This window comes from Sus scrofa, chromosome 5 (assembly GCF_054392235.1).
Source record: "Sus scrofa isolate SSC_HxYL_T2T_F1_AM1 chromosome 5, Sscrofa_HxYL_maternal_Yorkshire_Landrace_v2.0, whole genome shotgun sequence".
Classification (NCBI taxonomy): domain Eukaryota; kingdom Metazoa; phylum Chordata; class Mammalia; order Artiodactyla; family Suidae; genus Sus; species Sus scrofa.
In genome coordinates, this window is record NC_139387.1 from 32,762,546 (window position 1) to 32,790,464 (window position 27,919).

The following is a 27,919-nucleotide window of genomic DNA, read 5'->3' on the forward strand; positions in this document are numbered from 1 at the left end:
CAGTGGTTAACTAATCCGACTAGGAACTACAAGGTTGCAGGTTCTATCCTTGCCCCTGCTCAGCGGGTTAACAATCCGGTGTTGCGGTGAGCTGTGGTGTAGGACGCAGACGTGGCTCGGAGCCCACGTTGCTGTGGCTCTGGCGTAGGCCAGTGGCTACAGCTCTGATTTGACCCCTAGCCTGGGAACCTCCATATGCTGCAGGAGCGGTACAAGACATGGCAACAACAACAACAAAAAAAGACAAAAAAAAAAAAAAACAACAAAGGGGTACAGGGAAATTTCAGTACCCCAGTATGGAATGCTGCACACCAAATTTTCTTGAGGGTGTGGTTAACTGTGGTTATCTCTGAATGATGGGATTATATGTATATTATTTTATTGAAATATTTATTTCATTGTAGGAATCATATTGTTTGCTGATTTTTTTTTTTTTTTTTAAGGTCACTCCCAGGGCATATGGAAGTTCCCAGGCTAGGGCTCAAATCTGAACTGTTGCCTACACCACAGCCACAGCAGTGTCAGATCCAAGCCACATCTTGTGACCTATGCCACAGTTTAGGAACTCCTATTTGCTGATTTTTTTACAAAATATTTCAACTGATAGTCTGGCATCTCGTAGTCATAAAACACAAATGGATACATTCTCCCCTGAAAATCTGTCACCCAAAGAGCTAAGGGAGGAGCAATAAGGACAACATCTAATATGACTCATGAGGACAGTTTGTTTACAGCAACTTCACTTTTAAGAAGCCACTTTTCAGAGTTTCCGTTGTGGCTCAGCAGTAACAAGCCTGACTAGTCACCATGAGGACTCAGGTTTGATCCCTGGCCCCGCTCATTGGGTTAAGAATCCAGTGTTGCCATGAGCTGTGATGTAGGTTGCAGATGCGGCTCGGATCTGGCATTACTGTGGCTGTGGGGTAGGCCAGTGGCTACAGCTCCGATTGGACCCCTAGCCTGGAAACTTCCATATGGTGCGGGTGTGGCCCTAAAAAAAAAGAAGGCACTTTTATGCACACCACAAGGCTCCCATCACTATAAGGGAGGTGGAAGATGATTACACTAATGACTGCTACACAGCTAAGGGGATACGTCTGTGTCTGAAAAGTGGGGAGGATGACGAATGTGACAGACAGCTACTAATAGTGGTCATGCCAAGATCATCTATCACTTTTCACTTCCCCTCTTCTCTCTTATTGGTTCATCTAACAGTCAGAACCTCAACTGCAAAGCCTATGGCTACAAAACTATAAATAGAACAAAACTTTAGCAAAAACAGTTGATTCACCTGGACTTGAATTACGAAGGCAAAGCGTCAAAGAAGGTGGTCTTTCTCTTTCTCTCTTGCTTTTAAAAATTTTTTTAAAAAGTTCCCATCATGGCACAGTGTAAACGAATCTGACTAGGAACGATGAGGTTGCAGGTTCAATCCCTGGCCTCTCTCAGTGGATTAAGGATCTGTCGTTAGGCATTCCTGTGGTGACGCAGTGGTTAATGAATCTGACTAGGAACCACGAGGTTGCGGGTTCGATCCCTGGCCTTGCTCAGTGGGTTAAGGATCTGGCGTTGCCATGAGCTGTGGTATGGGCCGCAGACTCCACTTGGATCCCGCGTTGCTGTGGCACTGGTGTAGGCCGGTGGCTATAGCTCCGATTAGACCCCTAGCCTGGGAACCTCCATATGCCACTAGTGCGGCCCTAAACAACAAAAGACAAAAAAAATAAAAATTAAAAACTAATCAAACTCTTTTTGTAAAGCCTCATAGCGTGTTTGTGAAACTCCTCCCACCCAGGAGCCAAGCAGGCTGATTTACACATGCTTGGGGGGTTAAGAGTTTTCTGACTAGAAAGCCTCTGCAGGCAGCAAAGAACAGAGCAAGGACACTTAGTCCAAATAATATGCTGTCCATGCCTGAGGGAAGAAAAGAAAGCTCTTAAAAGGGATATAGCTGAACTCAGTCCCTTGTTAGCAATTTATTTTAGACATGGTGTTATGTGGGGAAAAAAAATAATGTTTTGCATTTACATCAGAATATCCGAGATATCTTTAGGAAATTAAAAGACCAAGGCATCTTTTTTAGCCCAAAGCAGAGAGAGAAATGATAGATGGATGGATAGATAGATAAGTTGATAGAGAGGGAGGAAGGGAAGGAGGGAGGGAAGAAAGGAAGGAAGAGAGGGAGGGAGGGAAGGAGGAAGAAGGGAGGAAGGATATTATAATGGTCCTATAGAACTACCTTTGTTTAAAATTTTCTAACTTTTTAATCTTCAAATAAGCTTTAAGTATCATGACAAATTCTATTTTGTACACGAACACTTAGCTTATGTCGGTTGGAAATGAGGTAAGATTATTCATCGTTTCATACAGCATTTGAATTTATGTTTTTAGGACCATTTTTCAAAGTGGAAAGAATTGCTTCTACCCAGATACCTTCTAGCACAGGTAGTAATATGTGCAGAATATCTACATGAAAATAATTGTAAACTCCAAATCGACACAGGACAGATTTTTTTCTATGTTTTTCTGACATAAAAACTCTTACAAATAATTAAATTACACTATTTATATATATATACTTGATAAATAACTTCTTTTACATACAATTGCATTAAATTATTATTGACCCAGTGCTGTATTTATACTGCTCCACCACTATAAATGGTAAATTTAGCTGTCTTTTCTCATTAGAAACTGATGCTGACACGTTGGAGTTATTGCAACTGGCCTCCTAAGTTCTCCCTTCCAGTCAATATTATAAAAACTCTAACACCATTCATAACTTGTAGTGCTTCCTAATATATGATGTGACTTTCTTTGCCTCTGATAAAGGTGCTATCTGCATAATGCCTCTCACTGGTAATTTGGAGCCATGTGCTCCAGCCATGTCTAATAGCACTAACTGCCATTCTCCCAGTAGAAGCTGAGTCATGGGAAAATTTGGGGGGGGGGGAAATATGTGTGTGTGTGTGTGTGTGTGTGTGTATAAACATATATGTGTATGTGTGTATATATATATATATATATTACTTGTGTGAAGGGGAAAAAAGAAACCATGCTGGCTCACCAACCAAGAACACCTTCCCTCAATCTGTTAGGTTATTAACTCAGTAGGTCTGGATTGCTTCTACCCTTGCATCTCCAAAGAAAGATCTATCTTCAGAACTGGCCTGATCCTGGGAGATAAACTCTGAGCCTTGGAATATGTTTGTGTATGCCTGAGACCTTGGGCCATGCTGTACCGCTTTGATTAGATAAACTTTATTCTGACATTGTAGTTTATAGTAAACCCTGGATTTTGCCAGGGGTGAGGGTGTGGAGGTAAAGGGGTGGCTAAGGTATGAGTAGCTGCGGTGCAAGCCTATATGACTGACCTCCATAAAAACTCTGGACACTGGCGTTCCCATTGTGGCTCAGCGCTAACGAGGCTGACTAGTATCATGAGACACAGGTTCCGTCCCTGGCCTCACTCAGTGGGTTAAGGATCCAGTGTTGTGGTGAGCTGTGGTGTAGGTCGCAGATGTGGCTCAGATCCAGGGTTACTGTGGCTGTGGTGTAGGCTGGCAGCTGCAGCTCCGATTTGACTCCTAGCCTGGGAACTTCCATATGCCAAGGGTGCAGCCCTTAAAAAAAAAAAAAAAAAAGTCTGGACACCAAGGCTCAGGTGAGTTCCCCGGGTTGGTGATTTGCATGTGTTGTAACATATTGCTGGGAAAATTATGCATCCACATCTGTGCTACGCCATTGGGAGAGGACAGATGAAGTTTGCACCTGGTTTCTCCTGGTTTTCAACCCACGCATTTTCCCTTGGCTGAATTTAATCTGTTTCCTCTCACTGTAATAAGCCTTTTCGGAGTCCTGTGAGTCCTTCTCTAAAAGAATCAAGCTTGAGGGCAATCTTGGGGACTCCCCCACAGTTGGACAACCGTACACAAGCATGAGGCCATTGGCTGCCTACGCCACTGGTTCTGCCTCCTTTGGGCACCGTCTTGCCTTTTTCTAGGCTATAAGTGCTAGAGGGGTCAGCGTACCCACCCATCCTTCCTTTTCAAAAGGACTCATAAGGATTCTGATGCTTGTGGCCAGATTATCTCTAGAGTAAAGATGGGGAAAAGGCAGAAATTAAATGTTCAAACAGCATGCTATCAAATGTCATAAAAAGTTAACATTTATCTAGCACTTATATGTTCTTTTAAGTGCTTTAGAGGCATTACCTCACTGAATCCTTATACAACCCCATGCTCAGGTAAAACTATTTCCATTTTACAAGAGAACTCAAGGAATCTAAGGCTCAGAGAGTTAAGTGGCCTGCCCAAGTCTCCACTGCTAGAAAGTGGCAGACCAAAGATTGAATGAATCCTATGCTCTTAACTTATACAAATGACAGACATAGTAAAACATATATATTCCAAGAAATTAACATACTATGGGTCTAAAAAATCACTTCTGAGATAGTCTAATGCTATGATGAGGTGGAGTTTTATATTCTGTATTCTTGTGAGACAATGTTTTAGGAGAAAGACTGCTGTACAAACATTATTACTATGGTAACAAATGTCACAGAAACCCTAAAAAATTCCACATTTCCTAATTATTGAAAGGACCCATCTTGCTCATGTGGCTCTCATTTCTTTTCTATATTTTTTAAATCAAAGTATAGCTGCTATACAATTACTATATGAGTTATGGGGTTACAGGTATACAATATAGTCATTCAGTTTTAAAAGTTGTACTCCATTTATAGTTATTTTAAAATATTCGCTATATTCCCCATGTTGTACAATAAATCCTTGTAGTTTATTTTATGCCTAATATTTTGTAACTCTTAATACCCTACCCCTACATTGCCCCTTCCCTCTCCCCACTGGTAATCACTAGTTTGTTCTCCATATCTATGAGTCTTTTTCTTCTGTGTTTTATTCACTTTTTTTTTTTTAGATTCCACATATAAATAATATCACACAGTATTTCTTTCTCTAACTTATTTCATTTAGCAAAAATGCCCTGGAAATCTATCTATGTTGCTACAAATGGCAAAATTCAATTCTTTTCTATGGCTGAGTAGTATTCCAGTGTGTGTGTGTGTGTGTGTGTTTCACATCTACTTTATCCATTCATCTGTTGTTGGACACTTTGGCTGCTTCCATATCTTGGTAATTGTAAATAATGCTAAGTACGCTGGAGTGCATCAATCTTTTCAAATTAGTGTTTTTGGTTTTGGATTTTTCTTCAGATATACACCTAGGAGTAGAATTGCTGGGTCACATGGGAGTTCTAGGTCACATGGGAGTTCTAGTTTTAGTTTTTTGAGAAACCTCCATGCTGTGTTCCACAGCGGATGCACCAATTCACCTTCCCACCAACAGTGTTGAAGGGTTCTCTTTTCTCTACATCCTCACCAAAATTTGTTGTGTTCTTTTTTTTTCTTTGTCTTTTTTTAGGGCCGAACCTTTGGCATATGGAGGTTCCCAGGCTAGGGGTCGAATTGGAGCTGCAGCCACCAGCCTATGCCACAGCCACAGCAATCCAGATCCAAGCCTGGTCTGCAACCTACACCACAGCTCACAGCAATGCCAGATCCTTAACCCACTGAATGAGGCCAGGGATCAAACATGCATCCCCATGGATACTAGTCAGATTTGTTTCCCATGAGCCATGGCGGGATCTCCTGTTGTGTTCTTTTTGATAGTAACCATTCTGACAGGTATAATGTGATAACACATTTTGATTTTGATTTGCATTTCCCTAGTACTAGCATTGTCGAGCATCTTTTCATACACCTGTTGGCCATCTGCAGTTCCTCTTGGGAAAAATGTCTGTCCCATTCTTTTGTGCATTTTTAATCAGGTTGCCTGTTTTTTTGATGTTGCGTTGTATGAGCTGTTTATATCTGTTGGATAGCAATCCTTTATCAGTCACATCACTTGCAAATATTTTCTCCCATTCATTAGGTTGTTTTCATTTTGTCCATGGCTTCCTTTGCTGTGCAAAAGCTTTTAAGTTTAATTAGATCCCATTTGTTTATTTTTTGCTTCTATTTTCTTTGCTTTAAAAAACGGATAGGTGGCTCTCATTTCTTATGCATTTTTTCTCCCCCCCCCCTTTTTTTTGTCTTTTTGCCATTTCTTTTTTTTTTTTAATTTTTATTTATTTATCTTTTTTTTTTTTTTTTTTTGTCTTTTTGTCTTTTTTCTAGGGCCACTCCCGCGGCATATGGAGGTTCCCAGGCTAGGGGTCGAATCAGAGCTGTAGCCGCCGGCCTACACCACAGCCACAGCAATGCCAGATCCTCAACCCACTGAGTGAGGCCAGGGATTGAACCCGCAACCTCATGGTTCCTCGTCGGGTTTGTTAACCACTGAGCCACGACGGGAACTCCCTCTTATGCATTTTCATGAATCTTCCACCTACAGTGTTCCTATCAAAGGCCTGACATCAAAGGGATATAGAAACATGAAAGAGAACTTTAGACTAAGAAGGCCTAAAAAATAAACTCAATGTAAACTCTTGTACAAAGATCAGGATTAAAATCACTTGGAGGGAGTTCCCATCGTTGCTCAGTGGTTAACAAATCCAACTAGAAACCATGAGGTTGCGGGTTCAATCCCTGGCCTTGCTTAGTGGGTTAAGGATCCAGCATTGCCGTGAGCTGTGATGTAGGTTGCAGATGTGGCTCTGATCCTGCGTTGCTGTGGCTCTGGCGTAGGCCGGCCGCTACAGCTCTGATTCGACCCCTAGCCTGGGAACCTCCATATGCTGTGGGAGCAGCCCAAGAAATGGCAAAAAAAATAAGAATAAAAATAAATAAAAATAAAAATAAAATCACTTGGAAATCAGATTTCTAAGTGGAAGGCACTACAGGGTCCTAAAGGGAAGCCATCAGGAAGGCAAAAATCTAATTAATGAATATCAATTATTCTAATTAAATTCTTATGAACCAATTCATTGTTTTGTGCCCTAATTATTAAGGACATTATGATCAAACTAGTTAATCAGTCAACAGCTTGAGAGAAATTTGGAATGTTGAGAAAACCCTATGAACTAGCGGTTAAGAAATCTGATTTCTAATGTGGCTTTGTCATTAACTAGCAGTGTGACTATGGTCAAGTTACTTAATCACTCTTATCTGTGATTTCCTCAGATGAAATATGGAATTGATTTAAGGTCTCTTTCAGCTTGAATATATTTTAAAACAGAAAACTTATAACTTTATAATATTAAAGCTTAACTTTATTAATGACTGTATTTTAGGAAATGTATTTACATGATCAGGAAGAACCACATGAGCTTCTTTGAAAAAGATGCAGGCAAGGAACATCTGCAGAGTTCTGTCTTGTGGGAAGAGTGTATTTATGTAAATGTGTAATTTATCTGTGCATTTTGTTAAGAACTTTCCTTGTAAAGAATTCAGTATAGGAGTTCCCACTGCGGCAGAATGGGATCGGCAGCATCTCTGCAGCACTAGGGCACAGGTTTGATCCCCAGCCAGGCACAGTGGGTTAAAGGATCCAGCATTGCTACAGCTGTAGCGTAGGTCACAACTGCAGCTTGGATCTGATCTCTGGACTGGGAACTCCACATGCTGAGGGTGGCCAAAAAAGAAGAAAACAATATTCAGTGTTCATATCCCAAAGAATTTATACCTTCTTAAAAGGAGGTATTGGTACTAGCAGACCTACAAGAAACACTAAATGCAGTCCTTCATTTTAGTTTCTTTATGCTTGAAATTTTCCACGCGAAAAAGTTAACACAAGAGAGAGATAACATCCAAATGCAACGTGTGGTTCTTGATTGGGACCTAGCTTGAACAAACTATCGGTAAAAGGCTGCTAGAAACAGAAAAGTTATCTGGCCTTCATTAAAACAGGCTCTACTTGGTTCCAATGATTTGGATTTAGACCTATTACAGAAAGCTGATCAAGACCATTCTAGTCCCTCCTTTTCTAATACACTACCTGCCCTTTTTTTCTGCCAAGAAACATCATTTCTTTCTTCAAGACTAAGCTTAGAAGTTAATTCATCGTTGAACTCTTACCCCATGCATCCATCCAACAGAATACATCACTTCCTCTCATCCCATAGTATTCTGTTTATTACATCGATTTTCAAATTCATTACTATTTGCATAAAAATTTTCTCCTTTCCTATCTGCTTGCCATCTTCTCTAAATCATGAGTCATTCAAAAGCAGGTACTATTTTTTTATTCATTTATATATCTGTAGTCCCGGGTAATTCAAAAGACTAGTAGAATGCTCCATTTAAATCTAATGTCTGTTCAACAGAACTATTCAGTGTAGAGAGAAGAAAAACATAAATCAGAAGAAAAGTAAAAAGGGAAAAACTGAAGACAGACTTCATGAAGTGGACCACAGTTTGGAGATTATTTTATTTTATGTTATGTTATTTTTTGGCAACCCGTCAGCATATGGAGTTCCTGGGCCAGGGATTAGATCTGAGCCACCCTTGCGACCTAAGCAGCAGCTGTAGCAACATCAGATTCTGAACCTGCAGTGCCAGGCTGGGGATTGAACCTGTATCCCAGTACTCCCAATCCCTGTTGCGCTGCAGCGGGAACCCTGGAGATGACTTTACTTAATGGGACATTAAGTAGTGGCAGTAAGGCCCCAATAGAGCTAAATTGTGAGACGTTTTTCAACGTCCCTTGTCCTTTCAGGACCTAACCTCTTCTGCACAGCAAGCTTGAACTCTACAGTCTCCCACAAAGGCAGGAAAGCAAGTAATAAATTAATTTACTCAAACTGCAATGTAATGAATTACCTGCTCCAAGAGTATTTCAGAGAGACTCTGAAGGAGGACCAATGGCAAGGCCAGAAGATTTAATCTATTGCTGAACTGGCCCATCAGTATATGGATATATCTTCAGTGAATTTCCTTGAAATTAAAGCACATGTGCAATTACCTATGTCACATTGTAGATAAGCTTACTCCCAAGTAGAAGCTATCTTTACACTTAGCACTTGGCAAATCCTTCCACTGTCATAATTAAAACTCAACCAGGTGGTTTTTTTTTCCATTGTATTCTACTTGGGCTTTCACCTACCAATCCCTAAGGAAGTCTGAGTAGATGAGCTATTTTTGGAAACTATGAATATGCTGGCATGAATGATCCACCCACATACTCCAAAAGGAATTACCAACATGATGGGTACTGCCCCATCATAATAGTGGAGACTCGCTAAATTATTTCAGTGTTAGGTTTGAAAAATCATTGCCTCATGACCAAGAGGCACAGCTTAGAAAGACTAAAAGAGAAAAAAAAAAAAAAAAAACCTTTCAAGTCTTGGCCTTGTAAATATGATGCTACATCCCATACAGGTCTCTCATTAGCAACAACAATGACAACAGTCAATGACACCAATCTCGACTGTGAAGGACAATGATCTTAAATACAGAGAGGTTGTATGGGAGAACCAAAAAGGTGTTTTGTTTATAATTTCATCCCCTCCTTCCTAACAGAAATCATGCAATATGCATACTGAGGGGAACTCCCATCATTTTTTACCATATTTATATTTGCAACTAGTACTGATTTCATTACATTAAAATATTGTTTTAAGGGAGTTCCCATGGTGGCTAGGTAGTTAACAAATCCTACTAGGAACCATGAGGTTGAGGGTTCAATCCATGGCCTTGCTCAGTAGGTTAAGGATCCGGCATTGCCGTGAGCTGTGGTGTAGGTTGCAGATGTGGCTCAGATCCTGCATTGCTGTGGCTCTGGCATAGGCCAGTGGCTACAGCTCCGATTTGACCCCTAGCCTGGGAACCTCCATATGCCACAGGAGTGGCCCTAGAAAAGGCAAAAAGACAAAAAAAAAATTATATATATATGCATATATATATATTGCTTTAAAAATGCATGATGGGGGAACCCCTTATTTCTTATTTTCAAATATTTTGTAAATAATTCCATATTTACTTTATCCCTTAGTCTTAGTTTCATAGTCTTCATTCAGATTTCTTCTATCAGCTTTTAATTTCAGAGGAAAAAATAAAGATCCCCAAGCTTTCAGCAGTTGATTATCTAGTTTCTAAATTATTCAGTTCAATTCATCATGGATATTTTTGAGTTCCTATTGCAAAGCACAATATTGAAACACACAAAACATAAGATGGAGTTTCTGTTTTCTCTCTCTCTTTTTTTTTTTTTTTTTTTTTTTCAGGGCTGCACCTGCAACATATGGAAGTTCCCAGCCTAGGCGCTGAATCAGAACTACAGCTGCCAGCCTACACCACAGCCACAGCAACACAAGATCCGAGCCATGTCTGCGACCTACACCACAGCTCAGGGCAATGCCAGATCCTTAACCCACTGAGTGAGGCCAGGGATCGAACCTAGGTCTTCACGGATACTAATCAGATTCGTTTCCACTGAGCCTCAATGGGAACTCCCTGAAAATGTTTTTTTCTTAATGACCTATTATGGAGTTCCCATCATGGCTCAGTGGAAACAAATCTGACTAGCATCCATGAGGACGCAGTGAATTAAGGACCCAGCATTGCTGTGAGCTGTGGTGTAGGTCGCAGATGCAGCTCAGATTCCACATTGCTGAGGCTGTGGTGTAGGCCAGCAGCTACAGCTCTGATTTGACACCTAGCCTGGGAACTTCCATGTGCCACAGATAAGGCCCTAAAAAGACAAATAATAATAATAATAATTTTTTAAAATTACCTATTTATATCAAAGCAGCTGTAGCCTAAAGATTAAGAGCACTAACTCTGGAGCCAGGCTACCTGGGTTTAAATTCTGGTTCTGTCACTTAGTGGATGACCTTGGGCAAACTGCTTACATACTCTGTATTTTAGGTTCCTTATCTGTACAGCTGAGCTTAGAATGACAGCTGGGTGGCATATAGTAAGCACTCAATAAAATGTCAACAATTTGAGGTAGGCATTAGGGCTATTCACAAATATTCCTGTCCTCTCCTCCAGACACATGGAATGCACACATGGTAGGATCACATTTTCCTGCCCCCTTTTAAGTTGGGCAGGCCATGTGCCTGACTCTGGCTAATGAAATGTGAGAAGTACTGACATGCATCTCTCTGGGAGTTAACTTCCCCCTGCCATGGTGATTAAGCAAGCATATGGAGCCTCGGATACTAAGATGTGTAACTAAGTATCACATATCTAGTGACTGAAATGAATGGTCCTTGCTAACCCACTATGAACAAATAGCTGAGATGTAGACCCTATGCTATGTTAAAGCACTGAGTCTGAAGTGATTTCTTAGTGCAACTCAAGCTATTCTGACCAATACACTATATCATTCCAATAACTATGGATAGAGCAGTGAATCAGAGTGACAAAATGCCTGCTGTTATGGAGTTTCTCAAGACTTGAATGAAATATCCAAAATATTCTAAGCATACAAGCCATTAAGGAATAGCCAAAATGATGGAGTTCCCAGGGGGCCTGGTGATTAAGGATTTGGCATTGTCACCGCTGTGACTCAAATTCAGTCCCTGTCTGGGGAACTTCCAAATGCTGTGGGCAACAGCTGGAGGAAAACAAAAAAGTAGCCAAAATGACTGATAGAAGTTTACCACCTCTTTTGCCTCCTACAGTGAGATCTTGAAATGCAGCAAAAGAGTCAAAAAAAGGGGGGGGACCTCAAGATGAAAAGCAGTATTCATAACTCATCTGATACAACTCTTACTACCTCTCAAAATGCATGACACAGATTAACAACACAGGTAGCATCTCATACAAACACAAAATAAGCATGAAGGAAGCTGTACCTAAGCATCGGGAGATTCATGAGAATAGACTCTGACTCTGCCACAGCGCAATCCCGGCAGTGTGATGAGCTGTCAGTCTCCCAAAATAAGAAAATATGATCTCCCTTTCTAAGTGGTAAGCTGTATGATGGATCTGAGCATCCATTCATTCACTTATTCACTCTTCCAATTTTACTAATAGTTATTGGCCATCTGCTGTGTGTCAGGGGATATATATAATGCACGGCCACACAGGGAGGAAGAAGACAGACAAGGTCCTGCTGTCCTGGAACTATTACTATGGGACATAGATAATAATAAATCACTAAACATGTTACTCTTATAATGCAAATAGTAGTAAGTGCTTTGAAACAAACAGATGTGGTAAGTATGATGGGGAAATGGTACTTTAGATTGCATGGTCACAGAAGGCATCCCTGTGGGGGTGATGCTGAATTTAGAAACACAACTGACAAGAAGGAATCAACTCTCTAAAGAGCTGAGGAAAAGTGTTCCAAGAGAGGATGGCAGGTGCAAAGGCCCTGAGGCAGGAAGAGCTCTGGGAAAAATGGTAGGAGGTGAGTCAGAGATGGAGGGGTCAAATCATGCAGGCTGCTGTAGTCAATACAGAGTTTGCAGATTCATGAAGACTTTGAAACAGAAGAGTGATATAGTTTAATTTATAATTTATATTTTAAAAATTATCCAAACTTAGAGTTCCCATCGTGACTCAGAGGTTCACTAACCCAACTAGTATCCATGAGGACACAGGTTCCATCCCTAGCCTCAATCAGTGGGTTAAGGATCCGGCATTGCTGTGGCTGTGGCGTAGGCCAGCGGCTGCAGCTCCAATTTAACCCCTAGCCTGGGAACCTCCATGTGGCCCTAAAAAGACAAAAAGACCAAAAAAAAAAAAAATTATCCCAACTGCTCTGTGGAGAGGCATCAATTTGGAAGCAGTTTTAATAATCTAGATAAGGGACTGGATATGTGCACTGAAAAAAGGTAAGAAAAAGGGGAAAGTCATAGTTCCATATGTTTTGGAAGACAAGTGACAGGGTTCAGAACACAGTATCCCCAAGTGAGTCACCCTGGCATACTGAATATTTTGAGATGAAGGAATTCAAGAAAACATAGATGCAGAAAAGTCTTTCTGCCCTTCCCCAGCCCTCCTCCCCTGAAGAGGTCATGAGGCCTTCATGAGAGAGGTGTCCTCCCTAGACAGGGATGCTGAGATGAATCCAAACAAGCAGGCCTTGCAAAATTTTTTGCTTGTTTGTTTTTCTCTTTAGGGCTGCACCTGCAGCATATGGAAGTTCCTTGTCTAGGGGTCGCATCGGAGCCACAGATGCCAGCCACAGCCACAGCCACAGCAACACCAGATCTGAGATGTGTCTTTGACCTACACCACAGCTCATAGCAATGCCAGATCCTTTAACTCACTGAGCGAGGACAGGGATTGACCGCACATCCTCATGGATACTAGTCTACTAGTCGGGTTCTTAACCCAACAGGAACTCCAGCCTTGACAAATTTTCCCCAGTTTATTACCCTTAGTTTTTTTTTTTTTTTTTTTTTTTTTTTTTTTGTCTTATGGAAGTTCCCAGGCTAGGTGTTGAATCGGAGCTGTAGCTGCCAGCCCACACCACAGCCACAACAAGGATCCGAGTCACGTTTGTGACCCACACCACAGCTCATGGCAACACCAGATCTTTAACCCACTGAGTGACGCCAGGGATCAGATCTGACTCCTCATGGATACTAGTCGGTTTTTCATTAACCACTGAGCCATGACAGGAACTCTCCGACTCTCCATTCTTCATCAGACCTAGTATTAAACACACACAGGTTTAACTGTTTCTTTGGGACTTCATTTCCTTGTAGAGGCTTCCATGTCATGTAAAATTCATGTCATAAATTTGTACACTTTTTTCCTATCCATCTATTTTTTTCATTTTAATCTCCAGACCCAGCAGGGTCCCTAAGAGGATTGAGGAAAACTTTTCCCTCTTCTACACAAGTCAAGAGGCTATATTGATGTGTTGGTTGTGGGGCGTGAAAGAAAGAATTAAAGATGATGGGAGATGATGTCACTTCTTAAAATAGGGACAGCTAAGGGAGTAACAGGCTTAGGTGTGGAGATCAGGAATACTGCTGTTGAACTTTTTTTTTTTTCTTCTGTGCCTTCAACATGTGGAAGTTCCCAGGCCAGGGATCAAAAGAGTGCCTTAGCAGCGACCCAAGCTGCTGCAGTGACAATGCCAGATCCTTAATCTGCTGCACTGTAAGGTTAAACATATTAAACTGTTGGTTAAACATATTAAACTTGACAAACCCAGTGGGCAAATTTTCACAAAGAATAAATAAGATAGGAGTTCCTGTTTGGCAGAATGAGCTCAGTGGCATCTCTGCAGCACCAGGACACAGGTTCGATCCCTGAGATCCTTAGCCCAGGAACTCCATATGCCTGCACTATGGCCAAAAAAAAAAAAATAAATGATATAATATATTTTAAAATGCCTAATACATAACCAAAGCTCAAAAACCAGGGTTTTTTTCCCCCAAATTTACTAAGTCTCTTAAAGAGATGATATCAATCTTACAGATTCGTGGTGAGCCTTAATTGACTTAATATATGTGAATAAAGGTAATTAATAATAATGAAACATGTATGTAGCTTCTACCATGTGCCAAGCACTATTTTAAGTGTGTTACATTTTTTGGAATTCCTGCGGCAGCTCAGCAGTAACAAACCCAACTAGTATCCATGAGGATTTGAGTTCGATCCCTGGCCTCACTCAGTGGGTTAAGGATCTAGTGTTGCTGTGAGCTATGGTGTAGGTCATAGATGCAACACAGATCCAGCATTGCTGTGGCTGTGGTGTAGGCTGGCAGCTGCAGCTGCGATGTGACCCTTAGCCTGGGAACTTCCACATACCGTAGGTTAGTCCCTAAAAAAACAAAAACAAAACAAAGCAAAAAAAAAAGTGTGTTGCATTTTTTAATACAGTTGATCCTCCCATTGACTCTATAAGGAAGATGCTGTTGTCTCTCTTTTATTGATGAAGAAATGGAGGTATAAAGCAGAAGCTAAAAACTTGACCAAATCCACACAGGTAGAAAGCCAAAGCTGAATAAAAGTGTATTATTAGGAGTTTCCATGGTGGCTTAGCAGAAACAAATCTGACTGGCATCCATGAGGATGCAGGTTCAATCCCTGGCCTCACTTGGTTGAGGATCCGGTGTTGTCATGAGCTGTAGTGTGGGTTGCAGACGCAGCTTGGACCCCGAGTTGCTGTGGCTGTGGTGCAGGCCAGCAGCTGCAGCTCCAATTCGACTCCTGGCCTGGGAACTTCCATATGTCATGAGTGTGGCCCTAAAAAGCAAAAAAAAAAAAAAAAAAAAAGTGTTATTAAATGCCCCCAATGTATACTCAGATAATAAACTGAGGAACAAAGAAACCGATTATGTTGTATATTTAGCAAAAAGATTAATGGACCATCTCACCTGTGTCCTATGGAAACCAGACATAAAGCAATGAACAAAATAGACCAAAAGAACTGCCCTCATGGGCTCCTTCAAAGGAAAGTGATTTGGAGAAAAAACAGCTAGGGCTTAGCCTAGAAACTGTGTAAGATCTGAATACAGAAAGGGGAAAGCAGGGATCCATTAGCAAAATACAGTGGCCTTTTTGGCACAGATTGTGACCTGTTTTCTGCCTGAGTTGAGAATGTTTTTTACATTTTTAAAAGGAGAAAGAGAAGTAGGAGGATTGTAAATATAATATTTTGAACCTCCTGGAAGGAGGAGGAAACATACTGCCAGCAAACAGGCCCAACTGTAAAAGGTGCATTCGTTGCCTGTTTAAGAAGCCACATGGATCCTGGGATGGCTGGAGAGCTGATATTCACTGGGGAAAGTGGTGAAGGGACAAGGAGAGGCAAGAAGTAGAGACAAGGGTTGCTGAAGTTGACAGGTTTTTTTTTTTTTTCCTCTGTAGGTGATGGGATGGCACTGAATGAGAATGGGTCCATGGGAAATTCACTGTTTGGAATAGTTGATTCTTACACTTGAAAAATGTGTCTAATCTCAGAAAGGCTTCAAGGCAACAAAAACAGAACTCTGGAGCTTTCGAAAGTAACTTTTAAAGAAAACATCTTCCTTTCATAAAAGCTCTGCCCAAGCAACCTTGGAAACCCTTTCTTTTAGGAGATGAACCATATCAAACACCTACTGACTGATGATCATTTTGTAAGATATAGAAATATGGAACCACTGTGTTGTACACCTGGAACTAACAAGGAGTTTTTTTGGTTGTTATTGTTTTTCTTCCTTTTTGGTGGTCTGGTGGCATATGGAGTTCTCGGGCCAGGGATCAGACCCGGGCTATAGTCGAAACCCAAGCCATCACAGCAACACCAGATCCTTAACCCACTGTGCCAGGCAGGGGATCAAACCTGTATCCCCATGCTCCCAAGACATTGCTGATACTATTGGGCCACAGTGGGAACTCCAACATGGTGTTAAAAGTCAATTATACTTAAATTTTTAAAAGAGTTTTTTTTTAATAAATGAGAAAAAAACCACGTAAAATTATTTAAATAAATTTGACATTAATTCTTTTTTTTCGTTTTTTGTTTGTTTGTTTTTTTGCTTTTTAGGGCTGTACCTGCGGCATATGGAGGTTCCTACACTAGGGGTGGAATCAGAGCTACAGCTGCCAGCCTACACCACAGCCACGGCAATGCCAGATCTGAGCCATGTCTTCGACCTACACCACAGCCACAGCAATGCTGGATCCTTAACCCGCTGAGCCAGGCCAGGGATCGAACCCGAAACCTCATGGTTCCTAGTCGCCTTCGTTTCTGCTGCACCACAATGGGAACTCCGACATTAATTTGTTTAAAAAAAAAAAACAAAAGAAACCTATTGAGACCTCCAAGCCTGTCTTTGCTGGAAAGGAAAACTTACTTCTACATTCTTAATGTTTTGTTGTTACCTTCATTTCTTTTTTCCTTAGGGGAAAAGATGGACTTTTTAATCTGTATATTTGGACATTTTTTTCCTGATGTGTAACTGGAACATGAGACATGAACTAAATGGAAGAATCTGGCTGAATGTGGAACAAGGTGGGGGGGGTGCTCAGAGGCACAAAGGACTGGTTTGCTTAGGGCTTTTATTGATGAGTCAGTAAAAAACAAAGGCAAAGTGGGAACCTAAGCCAACCGAAAGTCAAATAACAAGAGAAACAAATTTGTACTGTAAAATGAGAAGACCTTGAGAATTGAAAAAAATGTCTTAAGAGGTAGCCGTAGAAAGAGGACAGAGCCCTAGGAGAAAAGGAGATTAAACACTTTATCTTTCAAGAAAGGAGGAACCCATTCTAAAAAAGACAAAGCTGCCGGGCACTGAAAGAGTGTAATCCAAGGTAACAGACAAGGTAACCTGAGGTATAGACAAATATATATGACATAACACAGAAATCAGGAAAATTCACGTGGTATTAAGGACAGACAGGAGTTCCCATCGTGCTCAGTGGTTAACAAATCTGACTAGGAACCATGAGGTTGAGGGTTTGATCCCTGGCCTTGCTCAGTAGGTTAAGGATCCAGCGTTGCCGTGAGCTGTGGTGTAGGTTGCAGATGCGGCTCAGATCCTGCGTTGCTGTGGCTCTGGCGTAGGCCGGTGGCTACAGCTCCGATTAGACCCCTAGCCTGGGAACCTCCATATGCTGCAGCAGTGGCCCTAGAAAAGGCAAAGACAAAAAAAAAAAAAAAAAAAAGGGACAGACATCGTGTTCATAGAGGGATTACTAGTCAACTACATCTGTGGTTATTAATTGAGAAAGCAATTCGAGGACAACCATTTTTCACACACCCTATGGAGCTTAGTACAAGGCACTGAACTATAATAACTATAATAAAAACTCAGAAAAAGAGATTGTTAAGGCATTTGTGCTTGGCTCAATTATACTTATTTCTCACTGAAACAGTATTTTTTTAAAACAGTTATCCATTTAAAAACACCACAAGAAGAAACACTTCTGTACTGATTTCCTATTGCTAGTGTAACACATTACCACAAACTTGGTGGCATTAAACAACACAAATTTATTTTCTTACAGTCAGAAGTCTGAAATGGGTCTCACTGCTCTAAAATAAAGTTCTCAGCAGGACTGCATTCTTTCTGGAGGCTCTAGGGGAAAATCTGTTTCTGTGCCTTTTCCAGTTTTTCAAGGCTGCCCACGTTCCCTGGCTCGTGGCTCCCTTCCACGTTCCCTGGCTCATGGCCCCCCTTCCCCCTTCCCCCTTTTTTTTTTTTTTTTTTTTTTTTTTTAGGGCCACACTTGCAGCAGATGGAGGTTCCCAGGCAAGGGGTTGAATTGGAGCTGCAGCTGCCAGCCTACACCAGAACCACAGCAATGCCAGATCCAAGCCATGTCTGTGACCTACACCACAGCTCACAGCAGCACTGGATCCTTAACCCACTGAGCGAGGCCAAGCACCAAACCTGTAACTTCATGGTTCCTAGTCGGATTTGTTTCCTCTTTGCCACACAGGAACTCCCCTGGCAGCGTCTTTTTTAGGCTGCATCACTCTATTGCTGACTCTTCTTCTACCTCCCTTTTCTTACATTGGCCCCATGCAGATAATCCAAGATAATCTCCCCATTTTAAAGTCAGCAAGGAGTTCCCATTGCTCAGCAATAACAAACCCAACTAGTATCCATGAGGATGCAGGTTCGATCCCTGGCCTTGCTCAGTGGGTCAGGGGATCTAGCATTGCCAAGAGCTGTGGTGTAGATTAGCACAACTCCAGATCTGGAGTTGCTGTGGCTGTGGTATAGGCCAGCAGCTGCTCCAATTCAACCCCCAGCTGGGAACTTCCATCTGCTATAAGGGTGGCCCTTAAAAGGCAAAAAAAAAAAAAAATGTCAGCAATTAGCAAGCAACCTTAATTCTATCTGCAACTGTCATTCCCCTTTGCCATGTGATATAAAATATAAGTTCTGGGGATATCTTTTAAGAGCCATTATTCTGCTTACCACAACTTTACCTGAAGATAAATTATGTTGTGTAGGATGGACATTCAATCTATCAACAATGCTGAAATCTTAGATTTGTTCAGCACCTTTATAGACACTGCACATTCTTTTGGGTGCCTGCAGGGTATATAAAGCATGACCAAATAAATAGGTATGCCTTTTTGTAGGATTCTTGGCTTGGGCAGACCTACGGAGCTTTACTTTGTAGATTCCGAAAGCTTAAAAAGGAAGATCTACTGATATATGTATACTGTCTATTTTCAGGGAGAGTAACAATATCCTAAAATCATTACTTTCAAAAGAATAAATGTCTACACTGCAGACACTAGAAAAAGTTGATCGTTTAATATTTCTGAAACATTTGGGGAGTTCCCGTCGTGGCTCATCGGTTAATGAACGGGATTGGCATCTATGAAGACGCCGGTTCGATCCCTGGCCCCACTCAGTGGGTTAAGGAGCCGGCATTGCTGTGAGTTGTGGTGTAGGTCGCAGACATGGTTCAGATCCTGGATTGCTGTGGCTCTGGAGTAGGCCAGCAGCTACAGCTCCAATTGGACCCCTAGCCTGAGAACCTCCATATGCCGAAGGTGCAACACTAAAAAGCAAAAAATAATAATAATAACAATAAAACATTTGGTCAGAAATTTGAATTTTTAAAAATTTCAGTTCAAGAGAATGCAAATAGTAGCAGTGAGGAAAAAGCAGTTCTACTTCCAGCTTTTGCTCAAGTGAAGCAAAGAAATTTGCAGAGTGATATTAGCCCACAGAGATATTTTAAGTAAAAAAAAGAAAGCATTTACTTTTTTCATTTAATTTTATTATTTTCTTACAGGCATGTTCCAAACAAGCTCTGATTTTCTTGGCAAAACAGCCCCATAAAGAGTCTCACCAACTTCTCCCTTGGGAGACCCGGAGACTCAGGCAAGGGAAAAAAAAACGAGGCTAGACACCTGTCCCCAAAGGAAAAAGGAAGAACACACCTGGAGAGCAGATCAGACAAAAGGAGCCAAGGGGGAAAAAAAAAGAGTAATTGGAGAGGATACTGCTTCCAAGCTGTTGCTGATTTATAAGGTAAATCTATTCCTGGGATACAGTACCAGCACACTAAAAGCTGGGATAGATTTTATCTCTTTCAAGGCTCCACTCTAAATTGACACTCCTTCCTGTAAGTTTTCCCAGCATGGCCTGGGTCCAGAGCAGTGGCCAGCCTGAGACCACCAGGTGTCCGGTGTGCATCTCATTAATGCATTCATTCATTCATTCATTCATACTGAGCACCTAACAAGCTCTAAGCCCTAAAGATAAAAAAGTGAACAAGGCGTAATAGCACTTATTCCATGGCATTTATTTGCGCTGGTGTTGGCTTTCGATCTCTCCCACAGCGGCTTCTGGGAGGGTGCCCTATTCACTTTTGTATCCTTAGTGTCTAGCACAGTGCCTGGCACAGGCTAGGTGCTTAAAGAAGTAACTTTTAAAGTACCTTTTTTTTTTTTTTTTTTGGTCTTTTTAGGGCCACACCTACACCACAGCCACAGCAAGGTGGGATCCGAGCGCGCGTCTGCAAGCTATACCAAAGCTCATGGCAACGCCCTGATCCTTAACCTACTGAGCGAGGCCAGGGATCGACCCAGCGTCCTCATGGATGCTAGTCGGATTCGTTTCTGCTGAGCCACGAGGGGAACTCCTAAATCCTACTTCTAATACGGAGCTATGTGTATAAATCTGTCGCCCTAACCAGGGGTTTAGGGGATGATCAGTATAAATGAGGAGAAAAGGAAAAGTATCTTTATTCGGACTGCATACAGCTATCCAGTCTTCCTGTGTGGCTGTTCGTAAGGGAAGTTAGAGTACCGGAGTCCCCGCGCGGGGTGAAGAAAGCCCTCCTCCGCTTTCCCGCGTACAGGAGGGATTGGGGGCGAGGGTGGTCCCAAGAACCGGGATCTCGCGATCCGACTGCCCGCCCGCGCGCCTCACCAGGTCGATGGCCACGACGTCCCTCAGCGCCACTACTCGCCGGATAGACTTGGGCGGGTTCTCGGTCAGGTAGATGAGCCGGTCGCTGAGCACCACGTACTTTAAGGTGTGTTTCTCCGAATCGGAGGCCACGATGCACGGCTCGTAGGCGCGGATGGCGTCGTAGACCTCAGGCGGCAGACGCCTCCGCAGGAACGCATCCAGGCGGCTGTTGGTGCGCGCTGGGAAGCCAGACGGCGTGGGGCTGGCCATAGGGGTGCCCGCGGCCGGGCCGAGTGGCTGGAGCGGCGGACGCTTCTGGCCCGCCCAGCCTCCGCCCCGCCCGCGGTGGAACCCGCGCGCGCCACAAAGCCGCCGCCCTGCCACCGCCTCCCGCGGGTCCTGGGGGCCAGGCCCCCCTCTTCGGAGCCCAACGCCGGGTCTCGCTCCCTAGAGCCCCCGGTCCGGCCCCGCCCTCCCCCCCAATCCCAACCCCAGACTGCAGTGGGAGGGGCAAGACACCGCTTCTTGAGGTTCCTCGCTGCCAAGCATCTTGGGGCCCTCCGCTCACCCGCCCTCTCCTACTCTAGCTGCTGCCCACCAAGGCCGTCCCTTGCAAACTGTGTGGAAGCCCCAGCTTTAGTCTGGTTTTCTATTGGAAACTTGGGCGAGTTGCAATTTACCGATTTATTTTTAAATAGAACAATCCTAAAGCTTTCTTAAGGTCAATCACACAGGTTTAGCTTTCCGTTATAACATTGCCCGGCATAACTCTCTTAAGTTTTCTTGAGCTACGTAAGAGCTCTCTGACAGAAGAAAATTTTATAAATTGATTTGAGCACACCCAGACCTGTCTAATGGATATGCTTCTGTTCCCAGTGCCCAGGACAATGCCCCCCTGTAGGCAGTTTAAACAACCTGTGTAGGATGAGAGACTGCGTGAAGCCTGAATCTTGAAAAAATTGAAGCTTAGAGGTTGAGAAATGTTGGTCAGGCAGGCCTGAGGCTGCAGGGTAGTAAAAGTACCCTTTAGTTTTTACAGACCAGGAATAACATTATAAATTAGGTCAGAGACATGAGAAGGGCACAACAATAGATAGAAACTTGCCTCCAATATATCCTAGGTGAGAACTTTCATTTTAATTTCAAGCCCTAGGAAAGTCATTCTCCCTCCCTGCCCATTCACCCAGTAACCTGGTAATGTAAACCATGTATTTATATTTTGTATGTTTTCTTCCAGCTACCTGCAACTCAGAATCAAATCCTATATTCTATATTGCATTTTATATTCTCCTTTTCCTCATATTTTATTAATGCATACTGTGTGTTAAAAGCAATTTCAAGTCCTTTGTGGAAAGAGAGTATACACAAAACACATAAACAGATATTGTAGACTAAATCCCTGCAAACGGTAACTGAGGAGAAATGTTTGGATGTGCTAAAGAAGTCTGAGGAGCTCAGCAGCAGCAAAGAAACAGAAACAGTATTTCTTTTTGGAGAGACTTGTATTTGGTAAGGAGAGAAGTGCCATCTGCTGACAAAATCTTAAATGACCTCGAATTTAAAGTTTCTTAGAAGTTAGTCATGGATCAGCGGCAACAAACCCCACTAGTATCCATGAGGACTCAAATTCGGTCCCTGGCCTCGCTCAGTCGGTTAAGGATCCAGTGTTGTCATGAGCTGTGGTGTAGATATCGCAGATGCGGCTCAGATGTGGCATTGCTATGGCTGTGATGTAGGCCACCAGCTACAGCTCCAATTTGACCCCTAGCCTGGGTACTTCCATATACCACACCTGCAGCTCTAAAAAGATAAAAAAATAAAAATGCATAAATAAATAAAGTTTTCTTAGAATCAGATTATACGACTGACTCTTCATAACTTCATACCAGGATGAAGAGAGAACCCCAGAGGCATGGCTATTTCCTTTGAAATAAAGACTCTTCCCAGGAGTTCCCTTCGTGGCTCAGCAATTAATGAACCCGACTAGGATCCATGAGGATGTGGGTTCCATTCCTGTCCTTGCTCGGGTTAAGGATCCAGTGTTGCCCCAAGCTGTGGTGTAGGTTGCAGTCGCCGCTTAGATCCTGTTTTGCTATAGCTGTGGTGTAGGCCAGCAGCTGTAGCTCCAACTCCACTCCTAACCTGGGAATCTCCATATGCCGTGGGTGTGGCCCTAAAAAAAAAAAAAAAAGACTCTTCTCCGTCTAACCTATTCTAGAATTTGTTGTATCAAACCAATAGAAAGCAAAGCCTCCTCACCTTTGCCAAATAGCCACACCTCACAAGAGTGAAAGGCAAATGACTACAGGTAGAATGTGAGGCCCACATGGGGGAAAAGGCCTCAGTTCAGACGGCTATTCAGTGTCTTTCAGGCTCCCTGTTCCATACTCACCTCCTGGGACTAAGGAACAGAACGACTGAGTCAGGACCAGAAAAGACAGCATGTCTGGTCTCTCTGCCAGGAAGCCCATCATAAATGAGCTTTTGGAGACAAGGGTACTAGGGTTAACAAACATAAAGATGAAGCATATGAGGGAATCTAATAAAGGGTCTGGTGGTTAAGGTGACCTCAGTTAAATGTTTAACTTTGCGGCATACAGAGAAGGCAGTGTCATGGTTTCCAGGCACTCATTGTTCTGTACTGTGGCTGTTACCTTGGCAACAGCAAAGTTCAGATCACAGAAAGGGGCTTTTATATAGGAGAAAGATCCCTAGATTTGGAGTCAGGAGAACTGGATTAGAGCACTAATCCTGTTGCTCACTATCTGAGATTTTTGGAAAGTCACTTCACCTTTTGAGCCTGTTTCACCATCCGTAAAGTGAAACTAACTGCTATTAACAAATGCCCTGCATCAAGGAGTGGGTGTGAGGAGTGAAGGTAAGGACTTAGGAATTCTAAAAGCACCACAGACATGTAAAACATCCATATTCCCTTATCTTTTGGTAGGCTGTATGAGGATCATTAAAATCACACCCTACCTAGGCATTTACTCCTTATCTTCTAAATCCATCCAAACTCAGCAAGCACTTTGACAGATCTTGTACAATCAAGCACTTAACCTGATAAACTTTCCTGATAAAACTATCAAAAGGAATGGGAATTTTTCAGTGGTTCATTGGTTAACGAACCGACTAGTATCCATGAGGACACAGGTTCGATCCCTGGCCCAGCTCAGTGAGTTAAGGATCCAGCGTTGCCGTGAGCTGTGGTGAGCTGTGGTGTAGGTGGCAGACGTGCCTCAGATCCAGCGTTGCTGTGGCTCTGATGTAGGCCAGCGGCTACAGCAACAATTAGACCCCTAGCCTGGGAACCTCCATGTGCCGTGGCAGCGGCCCTAGAAAAGCCAAAAAGACCAAAAAAATAAATAAATAAAATGTGCTGATTTCTGCTGTACAACAAAGTGACTCAGTCATATGTATATACCTTCTTTTTTTATATTATTTTCCATCATGGTCTATCTCAGAAGATTGGATATAGTTCCACATGCTGTACAGTAGGAACTTGTTGTGTATCCATTATCGGGGGGGGGGGGGGGTGTGTGTTTGTTTTTGAGTTTTTTTGGCTCTCCTAGGCACATGGAATTCCCAGGCCAGGGATCAGATCCAAGACACAGTTGTAACCTAAGCCACAGTGTGGCAACACCAGATCCTTTAACCCACTGTGCTGGGCTGAGGATTGAACCTGCATCCCAGTGCTCCCAAGATGCTGTGGATCCTGTTGTGCCACAGTGGGAACTCCTCCATTACATTTAAAACAAATTTTTTTTAATTTTTTAATTGTTGCCTTGTAGGGCTAAACATGCAGTATATGGAAGTTCCCAGGCTAGGGGTTTAATTGGAGCTGCAGCTGCCAGTCTACACCACCGCCACGGCAACACCAGATCCTTAACCCACTGAGTGAGACCAGGAATTGAACCCACATCCCCATGGATACTAGGTGGGTTTGTAACCCACTAAGCCATAGCAGGAAATCATTTTTTAAATGAATGTACTACATGTTACCTGTGGAGAATTTTTTTTAATCCAAAAAGTTATAGGTGTTCCCATTGTGGCTCAGCAGTAGTGAACCCAACTAGTATCCACGAGGATGCGGGTTCAATCCCCAGCCTCACTTAGTGGGTTTAGGATCCGTCCTTGCTGTGAGCTTGGTATAAGTCACAGACGTGTCTTGGGTCCCATATTGCTGTGGCTGTGGCATAGGCCTGCAGCTGTAGCTTCAGTTCCACTCCTAGCCTGGAAACTTCTATATGCCACGGATGTGGCTCTAAAAAGCAACAACAACATCAACAACAACAAAAACCAAAAAACAACAAAACAAAACAAAAACACAAAAGGTACATAACAAAAATCACCTGTCTTCTCATCACCTAAAGATAAGTTTCAAGTAATGGAAAAATTTCCTTCAATAAGTCCAAGAGAGACACTTTGAAAATCTAATCTAAGGTTGAGGAAATAAGGAAAGGAACAGAAGAGATAGATGTGACAGCACTACACTGAAATTGAATTGGATCATTGAACATGAAATCAACAAAAGTGACCCTAAGAGCATTGAGTTATGTTGAGGGGTTGAATGCATTAGCAGCAATAGCCATGTCAGGAGCGCAATATATTTTGTGGGTAAGATCATGACTTTGATTCTGGATATGTTAGAGTTGGCCTGCTGGTGGTATGTGTAGGTGTCTAGTAACACAAGTTGGGAGTACAGAATCTTAGAACCAGAAGTAGAGAATGGGAGGTTGTCTTCATAGAAATGAGTGTTGAAGCTGTGGAAATGATTACTGGAAGCAAGTGGAAAAAACAGAAAGCCAGATGGCTAAGAAGGCAGCCTTGGGGAAGACATGGTAAGAGAAAATATTAGGAGTGCTGTGAAGACAAAGAGGAGTGGTCCAAAAAAGGGCTTGAGGATAACACAGGGTAGAAGTCAAGGGAGGAGAGAATTTCAAGGAAGAAGGAAATATTCAACCATAGAGTTGAAATAAATAAATTAATAAAAAAGGCCACAAGTTTGGATAACTTGTAAGAGTTTTAGTAGAGTGATTTGGGAGTAGAAAACACAAAACTTGAGAGATTGGAAGATCAAATGTAGGTGACATATATGGTGTCCTGAAGACAGGAAATCCGGAATCAAGAGTAGGGTTCTAGCCCATCATTTACTTCTAGCTATGGGATTTAGGATAAGTTAGTTAAAATAGATCCACCTTAGTTTCCTGTCTGTAAATTAAAAATGATGATGAGAAATTCCCATCATTGCTCAGTAGTTAACAAACCCGACTAGTATCCATGAGGACGAGGGTTCGATCCCTGGCCTTGCTCAGTGGGTTAAGGATCTGGCATTGCTGTGAGCTGTATTGTAGGTCAAAGATGTGGCTCGGATCCCTCGTTGCTGTGGTTGTGATGTAGGCCTGCTGCTGTAGCTCCCGATTCAACCCCTAGCTTGGGAACCTCCATATGCCTGGGTGAGGCCCTAAAAAGGCAAAAGACAAAAAAAAGGCGGGGGGAGTTCCAGTTATGGCACAGCGGAAACTTATCCAACTAGGAACCATAAGGTTGAGGGTTCCATCCCTGGCCTCTCTCAGTGGGTTAAGGATCTAGCGTTGCCATGAGCTGTGGTGTAGGTCACAGACATGGCTCGGATCCTGCGTAGTTGTAGCTGTGGTGTAGGCCAGCAGCTGTAGTCCGATTGGACCCCTAGCTTGGGAACCTCCATATGCTGCAAGTGCGGCCTTAAAAAAAAACATGATAATGATATCTTCTCCATCGCTACAAGGTTAAGAGGAACAAATTAGAAAAGTTATATGATGGAGTTCCCTCTGTGACACAGGTTAAGGATCTGAATTCAGTGGCGTGGGTCAATGCAGAAGTGGGGGTGGGGGGTCGATCTCCACCCAGCACAGTGGGTTGAGGATCTGGCATTGCCATAGCTGAGGCATAGGTTACAGCTGTGGCTCAGATTTGATCCCTGACCTGGGAACTTCCATATGCCATGGGTGTGGCCAGAAAAAAAAAATTACATGAAGGTATGTTGTAAACTGTAATGAAGTATGTAAGTGTTATCTATCATAATTGTTTCAAGTACTCTGGCAATTAAAAGGAATGGGAAATAGGAGACAAAAACATTTTATTTTTATAAAAGTTGCCTCAGCATATTTACAGGAGGAAGAACTGATTTAATACAATGTCATCATCCTTTAATGGACCTTCAGTTGAGAGACAGGGGTTAGAAGCACAGACTCTAAGGAGTTCCCATTTTGGCTCAGTGGTTTAAGAACCTGACTAGTATCCATGAGGATGTGGGTTCCATCCCTGGCCTTGCTCAGTGGGTTAAGGATCCAGAGTTGCTGTGACCTGTGGTGTAGGTTGCAGACACAGCTCAGATCCCACATTACTGTGGCTGTGATGTAGGATGGCAGCTGTAGCTTCAATTTGACCCCTAGCCTGGGAACTTCCCAGGCCCTAAAAAAAAAAATAGAAGAAGCAGAGACTCTAGAATCCCAGCTCTGTTACTTAACCTTTATGCACTTCTTTCCTCATCTATAAAACAGGTGTAATGATAGTACTTTAAAAAAAATAATGATAGTACCTTATTGTGATGATCAATGTTGAACACTCAGAACTGTTTGTGGCACGTAATAAATGCTTTAAAAATGCTGGTAATTAGTATATAAAAGCACTGCCATATGCAAGCACGCATAAGGTAAAATAAATGATTGTGCTTTGTCAACATTTTGATAACTGGCATTTTATTTTATTTATATATTTTTTATTACTCAATGAATTTATTACATTTGTAGTTGTACAATGATCATCACAATCTAATTTTATAGAATTTCCATCCCATAACCCAGTTCATCCCCCACCCCCCGAGCTCTCTCCTTTGGAGACCATAAGGTTTTCAAAGTCTATGAGTCAGCATCTGTTCTGCAAAGAAGTTCTGTCTGTCCTTTTTTCAGATTACACATGTCAGTGAAAGCATTTGATGTTGGTGTCTCATTGTACGGCTGACTTCACTTAGCATGATAATTTCTAGGTCCATGCATGTTGCTAAAAATGCTGGTATTTTGCTCCTTTTAATGGCTGAGTAATATTCCATTGTGTATATGTACCACATCTTCTTGATCCACTCCTCTGTTGATGGACATTTACGTTGTTTCCATGTCTTGGCTATTGCAAATAGTGCTGC

At 42.4% G+C, this 27,919-nt stretch overlaps 2 protein-coding genes across 10 annotated transcripts in view; one reads left to right on the forward strand and one right to left on the reverse strand.

Moving 5' to 3' along the window:
- The window catches only part of C5H12orf56 (chromosome 5 C12orf56 homolog), a 105,953-nt gene extending 84,740 nt beyond the window's left edge, over positions 1-21,213 (reverse strand). For all 4 annotated transcript variants that reach the window (XR_014803504.1, XR_014803505.1, XR_014803503.1 and 1 more), the window contains exon 1: positions 20,758-21,213. Coding sequence is in view for 1 of the 4 variants with exons in the window: in XM_013997692.3 (XP_013853146.2) it covers positions 20,758-21,009 (252 nt within the window). In the remaining 3 variants the exon portion in view is untranslated. The remainder of the gene's footprint in view (positions 1-20,757) is intronic.
- XPOT (exportin for tRNA) overlaps positions 1-27,919 on the forward strand; it is a 196,424-nt gene that overhangs the window by 117,832 nt on the left and 50,673 nt on the right. For 3 of the 6 annotated variants that reach the window (XM_084956255.1, XM_021091942.2, XM_084956252.1), the window contains one exon: positions 19,616-19,854. The exons of the other annotated variants lie outside the window; for them this stretch is intronic. The gene's annotated coding sequence lies outside the window, so the exon portion shown is untranslated. The remainder of the gene's footprint in view (positions 1-19,615; positions 19,855-27,919) is intronic. 6 annotated transcript variants of the gene reach the window in all.